We start from the raw sequence: 7233 nt of genomic DNA, 5'->3' as shown, positions 1-7233 counted from the left end.
GGATATGAGGCAGACATGGAGAAGGTGAGTTCCACTGTTCCTTCCTTTCCACTCCCAGCCGCCACATCCATCACCTTTTCCCTGGGCTCACATCCTTGTCCCTACTCACAGACAGGTTTTGTGGGTGTGGCATCACCCCTTTCAGCTCCAAAGATGTGAGTGGGATGGGGGTGGGGGCATCAGAGGGCAGAGGGTGTCTACTGATTTCCTGACCCTTCTCCCTCATCTGTCCAGATTTGATGCCCCAACACCCAAGTCATCTAACTCTGAGGATGATCTCCCTGAAGATTACCCAGTGGTCAAAAACATGCTTCACAGACTGACGGGTAAGGAAGGCCGAGGGGAGGGAACAGAATGAGAGTCTCTTTTAGGTTTGCTCCCTTTCCCTTTTAAAAAATAATCAGTCCTTTTTGTTGCCTGTATTAGATTCTCAGAACTGCTGTAACAAAGCGTCACACACTAAGTGGCTTACACATAGAAATTTAGGGGGCTGGCCCTGTGGCCGAGCGGTTACGTTCGCACGCTCCACTTTGGCAGCCCAGGGTTTTGCCGGTTCGAATCCTGGACGCGGACATGGCACTGCTCATCAAGCCATGCTAAGGCAGCACCCCACATGCCACAACTGGAAGGACCCACAACTGGAAATACACAACTATGTACCAGGGAGAAAAAGGGAAAAAAAAAATCTTAAAAAAAAAACAACATAGAAATTTAGTCTCACAGTTCTGGAGGTAGAAGTCAAGGTAGCGGCAGTGTTGGCTCCTTCTGAGGGGTGTGAGGGAGAATCTGCTCCATGATTTTCTCCTAACTTCTGGTACCTTCTGGTAGTTTCAGGCGTTCCCTGGCCTGTAGATGGCATTCTCCCTATGTCTTCACATCATCTTCCTTCTGTACAGGTTTGTCTCTGGGTCCAAATTTCCCCTTTTTATAAGGACACCAGTCATATTGGATTAGGGTCTGCCCTAATGAGCGCATTTTCACTTGATTAGCTCTGTAAAGACCCTATTTCCAAATAAGGTCACATTCTAAGTATTGGGGGACTTCGACATTTCTTTTTTAAGGGAAATGCAATTCAATTCATAACAATGTCCTCAATTCCTCATATTCCAGCCGTTCTCCTCTCTTACCTTTTCATACATTCACACAACACACCCCTGGAGATCAGCTGCCCCTCAGGAATCTCTACTTCCAACACTTCTCATCAGTTCTCTCCAGAAGGGTCTCAGGACTCCTGCGTCTCCCTGCCCCTTGTGGGACTCTGGGCCTTTTCTGCAGCTTCTGGGGAATTCCTTCCTCCATCACTCTTACAGCTGCCTTCCACCCTTAAACTGCCTAGAGAAGATGCTCTACCCGTTGGGTTACCCACCATCCCACCCAACCCAGATTACTTCTAGCACTCTAATCCAGAAATCTTTCCTCAAAGCACTCCATGTGCACAAGGCCTATGATTCTTTCTGGTTCCTTTGGCTATCACCGCCTTCTCTCTCTTCCTCTGCCCTACCTTCCCTGTAGAAATAGTCCTGTCCACTCCACCTATTCCTGTGGGTGGGTGGGCTGGTTTCTCAGGATACCTTGAATTCCTCCCTTTGCCCCTCCCCTGTCACTTGGGGTTCTGGTATCTGGTATCAGTCTTCCTCTTTACCTTCCCCATCTTGCTGACCCAGCTCCCATGCCCCACCCCAGATGCTGAAGATTGACGTATCGGTCCTCACTCCTCCCCAGAAGTCAGGTTAGCCTTACTCTTCCTCAACCTCCACAAACCAGGCAACCTTTCCTCTGAGTTCTGCGCTATGCCCCCTGCCCTGGGCCAGCAGGGTCCTTCTCCAAGTCCAATTCTACAGAAGTGACGCATCACTGCACAGTTTGGGTCTTGCCCAGGCCTGCCCTTCGTATGCCTTCACCCTTTTTGGTCCTACAGCTGCCTTTTGAGCTGTTGTGGGGTATCTCATGAGCCTACTGCTGCATATTCTGCCTTCTATCCCTCCTCTGACTCTGAAACCCCTCTCACGCGGCCCTCTCCTTGTCTTCTCCTCTTCAGCCGACCTGACCCTGGACCCTGGCACCGCACATCGCCGCCTGCTCATCTCTGAGGACCGCCGCAGCGTCCAGCTGGCCCCACCAGGGACACCTGCGCCCCCTGATGGCCCTGCGCGCTTCGATCAGCTCCTGGCAGTGCTAGGGGCACAGGGCTTCAGGGCTGGCCGCCACTGCTGGGAGGTGGAGACCTCAGACGCTGCCTCCAGCAGAGACTCTTCTGGAGAGGAGGAGGATGATGGGGAGAGCCGCTATGCCGTGGGCGCAGCCGGGGAGTCAGTACGACGCAAGGGCCGGGTAGGGCTGTGCCCTGCGGGGGCTGTGTGGGCTGTGGAGGGCCGCAGTGGCCGCCTGTGGGCACTCACAGCACCTGAGCCCACACCGCTGGGTGGCGCCGGGCCCCCACCACGGCGCATTCGTGTGGACTTGGACTGGGAGCGGGGCCGCGTGGCCTTCTACGACGGCCGCTCACTTGACCTGCTCTTTGCCTTCCAGGCACCCGGGCCCCTGGGAGAGCGAGTCTTCCCACTGTTCTGCACCCGGGACCCCCATGCCCCGCTCCGCATCGTGCCAGCAGAAGGCTGAGTGTCTTGCCCACAACCCCCGTTCTAGTTTGGCCTGTAGTGAGGCTGCTTCCTTTTGGGTGCAGAAACCCCCACTCTCCAGGGATCATGTCCACATGCCCACTGCGGGAGTGTTGATAAGCACCCCCACCCACCTACATTGTCTCTTTTCTCCCAAATAGTAAGACCTCAACCATCCTCCAGTTTCCACATCCATACCTAAAGCCACATCCATTCCTGCCCCCTTCCTCTTGGGACCCTTTTCCACGTGTACCCCAGGACTTCCAAATGATCTCTCCTCTTCTACCTTCTAATATTCCAGGCCTGAATTGGGGAACAGGCCCTGACCCATCAGTATTGGTAAACGGCCCATGTTTACTACACAGAGGCCCTGCTAGTCAAATATTTTACTTCCCAGACCTGCCTCTCTTAACTTCAAAGAAGGGCCCAGTGCCTTCTCCACAGCTAAGGCTTGGGCCTCCCTGCCCTGTTGACTCAAGAAACAAGAGCCTCCTCCTAAAAAGCAAGAGACTCGACTCTGGCTTGGGCCTTAGAGCTTTCTAAAGAACTTAAGACCCCTTTTTGTGGGGGAGGTGTTGGGGAAAGGGGCAGACCAGTTCTACTCCACCCTGACTGCTTACTATGCATTTTCCATTAAGAACCTTAAAACTCCCCGCTGCACATACTCGCAGGAAGAACCAATGGTGCTACCTCTCCTTTCCTCAACCTGGGAATGGCCCAGACACCCCAAATTCATCCTTGTATATAGCCTCACATCTTCCCCCATATGTATAAATGGGCCCGTATTTACACATTTTGTGATGTTGGGTTATTTATTTTGTGCATTTGTGGCAATAAATGAGATCTCTATGGTGGTATGGATTTGACTGATCTCTGCAACTAGAGATGCATGGCAAGAGGCCTGGAAAACGATATCCAGATCCCAGTAAGGGATGGGGAAGGCTGAGAGGAAGGAAGGGGTAAGAGCGTGGTGAGGGGACAGACCCCCGCCTCTTGCTCCCTCCCTTATCCTTCCTCTCCCAGGGACCCAAGGCCCTGGTGCTATGTTGGAACTGTCTCCAAAGCTGGAAGACCAATAGCTGAAGAGACAGTTGGCTCTAAGTGAGCCAGCTTTGTCAGAAATCCTAGAACACATGAGAAGGGTGAGGAGAAAGGACATGACTAGTTCTTTTTCCATTTTTCATTAAAGGTGAAAATGACAAAGACCTTTCTCCTAACTTCTCTTGAGGGCACGAGGGGAGTGGATGGGAGGGGAAGGGCTAGGAGCACTGAGGTCTCCCATCAGACCTCATATCCCACAGGCAAGGACTAATAGGACTATTTAAATACATCGTTGAAGAGCTCTAAGCCAGGATTAACAAGCATAGCTGGGACAAGATTGCCTGGAATCTGACTGGGACCCTGGCAGTGAAGGCTGGGGCTGTTGGAAACCCAATTTAAGTGTTTGGGACTCAGCGAGAGAGCGCAGGGGGCCAAGATAACTGGATCCCAGGACAGGCAGTTTGGCAGTGAGAACAAAGGGAAGAAACTGGGACCAAGATGCCTGAATCCCTGGAGAGAGGAGGATGGGTACTGGAAAGAGAAATGAGGGCTAGGGGAACCCAGAAGCCTGGGTTCTGGAATAGCAGCAAGTCAGAATTCCAGGTTCTCTGTCCACCCACCTCTCCCTCTTCCCTCTATCAGGCAGAGGAGAGGGGAGGAGGGGGTTGGAGAAGGGATCAAACCATGGGTTTAGTCCCCAGGTAGCCACGTGAATACATTCAGGGCCAGACAGACACAGGAATGCTGGGGGAGAGAGGAATTTAGTGCTGCATTGGCCCTGGAGGGGGCTGGGAGGGGTCAGGAGGCTGGGGAGGGGTGGTGGGGCTCGGTCCCGGGGTTGCACGACGCCGTCCTTTGCGGTGGCCCCGTACACAGTGTGTATGACCACAGCCCTCCTCTTCCTCCTCATCACTCTCCGTGGAGCTCTCGCCAAAGGCCCGAGGTTTCTCATAAATACAGCAGCCTGGATTTGGAGGGAGGAGCCCAGTTAAAAAGGAGGAAGAGTAAGATGTAGTCAGTTCCATTCCCACTGGATCTCAGTAAAAATTCCGACTTCCACCATTGTCTCCTCCTGCCTTCCAGGACCCAGCTTCCCCAGGCCTACCCCCTGAGACTCAGGCACCCAACCCCCTTGTTCTTTTAGAGACCCAGGAATCCAAAGCTCTACTTCTTCCACCTCTGATACCTCTTGCCTTCAGGCTTTGGCACATCCCAATTGGAGCCCCTCCCTACCTCTTTCCCTCTAACTTTAACCTCTTCCTGATGCCAGAGAACAACCAAGGCAGTGATAGGATTGTGAGCATGTGGGGGCTTCAGGAAGGCCAGAGGATGTGAGAAGGTAGAAGGTATGCAGAGGGAAGCCAGAACTCCAGGGTTACTGCAGGACAACGATTACTCACATTTTGATGAGCGGCGCCCCATGTGTTCGTTGTCCACAGTGTCACTTGTCCATTCCACCTTTTTCTCTGGCTTCCGTTTCCGAAGTTTGATGGTTAGGCTCCGGTTCTCCTGGAAGGTTACAAGGGATGGGCATAACTATCTAGTCCCCTCCTACAAACCTCTCCCACTCCCTCCCCGGGGGCCTCCTCTCTTCCCTTTCCCAGCTGAATCACTATCATAGACATAGCACCAGAGAAGCTGAGTGCTAGAAGATAAAATAGAACAGGCCTTTGACCTTCAGGGAGTCCCTTATGGAATCATGAAGTATTATTTACTGTTCTTGATAACTGCTACTATACAGAGAAGGCACAGTTCCTAACCTAGGGAAGGTCCCAGCAAATCTTCAAAGGAAAATATAATTCTCGCTGTTCCTCCGTCTTCCTCCCCAAATCATCCTTGATGGTATTAATACATGAAAATTTTCTCAGTCCCCAATACCTAATCTTTGATTTCCCTTGCTTTTCCCAGACCCCCCATTCTTTTTCCCACTAAAGAAAGAACTCCATTCTCACCTCTCTCATCCTCAAGCCCAGCCCTCCCCACCTCTAATCCACCTATTTCTTAGCATCCCAGAATCTCTGGTAACTATTATTCTAAACTTCCTTAATCCAGGGGTTATTGAGCCCAATACAACCTTCTCCCTTTGAAAGCAACTTAACCTGTTTTTGCAACAATGCTGTTTTCCTCTATTCATATCTCTGATTTCTTAAAATACTATCCTCATCTCCTTTTTCTTGTTCCCTCATTCCTTCCACTTCCTTTTACATTCATCCCTTCAACAAATATTTACAGATAAGCATGCTTCCAGTCAAAATCCCCTACACTTGGCCTCCAACCATGCTTTCTTACACAGCTCTTCATTTTCCCCCAGCACCTCCCTTACTCCTTAATCCCCAAGTTCCCATCCTCTCATTATTTACACACACCACCACCCCAAGCAGCAGCATCCTAACTCTAACTATTACATATCGCTTGATCAGCCTCCTGCACCATCCCTGCCACTCCAAACATCCCCAGTATCTTGTGATTCTCCCAATCCCAGACACAACCCCACTCTTCCATATCCCCAGGCCCAGTCCCTCCAGCAACTCTCCAAAGCCCTATCCCCTCCCTCTCGGTATCTCCCAGACCCCTAAACAGCACCGCCCCCCGCCTTTCTCACGGGCTCGGTTGTCACGGTAACCGTTGTCTCAGTGACGGTCTCACTCAGCCCGGCCCCTGCCTCGGCCATGGCTAAGGCTGAGGAGAGGAAGGGGGATGAGACACCCTTCCCTTTTCCTGTTTCTGGGGTCTAAGAGAATCGGTATCGGATTCAGAGTAGTAGCCAGGATCGTCCACCTTCTTTTTTCCCCTTCCTCCTGGGCCTCCGCTTCCCCACCCCTGGGGATAACCTGTCCAACCCCACTTCCGGCTCTCCTCTTCCGGGTGTGACGTATTCCACAGTCCCCCTTTTCCCTTCCGGGCACGAAACGCGTTAAAGCGCAGGCGTCGCCGGATTAGTTCCGCCGTAATGTGACAGTGCGCAGGCTCCGCAAGAAGGCGACACAAACTTGGCGGAAGAGGCGTCTCTGCGGGCGTGGGAGGAGGGGGGCGGTCAAGGGCAGCACGCGCACGTACTACACAGAGCCGGCAGGAGGGGGCGGTCCGGAAGCGGAGCGCTGGGCTGGGCACTGCAGACCGGGTGTGGCGCGGCGCCCGGCGCGGGGGCGGGGCAGATGCCATACCTGGTTCGGGCGTCCTGTAGCTGAGCCCATCCCCCCTCCCCATCTTTAAGACTGGGTGGGTGGGAGAGCGGGGAAAACTAAGGCGCAAAAGTAATAACCCGACAATGGCCTGTTTTTGTTTCGTCTGTTATTGTTTGGCCTATTACTGTTTCGTGTCGGAATCAGAATCAGGACCTAGGAGCAGTTGGAAACACACTAAAGACTCTCGGTTCTAGTCCTCGCCCTGTGCCTGTAGGTGTTGGAGCTGGGCTCTTAATGCACCTTCAGCTTGGATTTTTTCCTGTCACTGTGCTAGACCTTGAAGATAGAGGCGCATAAAACACTCGGACGCTGCCTTTTAGCTACCGGTCTACTGGGAAGGACCGGCATGCTTAGGACTAACAAAAATGTAAGACTGAGATATTAACATA

At 52.5% G+C, this 7233-nt stretch overlaps 2 protein-coding genes across 3 annotated transcripts in view; one reads left to right on the top strand and one right to left on the bottom strand.

Annotated features, from left to right (window-relative positions):
- RNF39 (ring finger protein 39) overlaps nucleotides 1–3475 on the top strand; it is a 6024-nt gene extending 2549 nt beyond the window's left edge. The window contains exons 2-5 of one of the 2 annotated variants that reach the window (XM_070244355.1): nucleotides 2–24; nucleotides 235–326; nucleotides 2039–2331; nucleotides 2530–3475. In XM_070244355.1, the coding sequence (XP_070100456.1) occupies nucleotides 2–24; nucleotides 235–326; nucleotides 2039–2331; nucleotides 2530–2619 (498 nt within the window). In that variant the 3' untranslated portion in view covers nucleotides 2620–3475. Of the gene's footprint in view, nucleotide 1; nucleotides 25–234; nucleotides 327–2038 lie in introns of both variants that reach the window. The other variant, XM_023624090.2, reaches the window with a different exon arrangement.
- On the bottom strand, nucleotides 3412–6669 carry PPP1R11 (protein phosphatase 1 regulatory inhibitor subunit 11). Its single transcript, XM_001495305.6, has 3 exons — nucleotides 6262–6669; nucleotides 5060–5168; nucleotides 3412–4623 (listed from the first exon to the last, which is right to left on the bottom strand). Exons 1-3 carry the CDS (start codon nucleotides 6328–6330, stop codon nucleotides 4421–4423), a joined length of 381 nt encoding a protein of 126 aa, XP_001495355.1. The 5' UTR covers nucleotides 6331–6669; the 3' UTR covers nucleotides 3412–4420.
- Between the last annotated feature and the right edge of the window lie 564 nt (nucleotides 6670–7233).

The sequence above is a fragment of the Equus caballus genome, chromosome 20 (genome assembly GCF_041296265.1).
Source record: "Equus caballus isolate H_3958 breed thoroughbred chromosome 20, TB-T2T, whole genome shotgun sequence".
In the NCBI taxonomy this organism is placed as follows: Eukaryota; Metazoa; Chordata; class Mammalia; order Perissodactyla; family Equidae; genus Equus; species Equus caballus.
The sequence above is the reverse complement of the archived record's forward strand: the minus strand, read 5'-3'. Positions and strand labels throughout refer to the sequence as shown.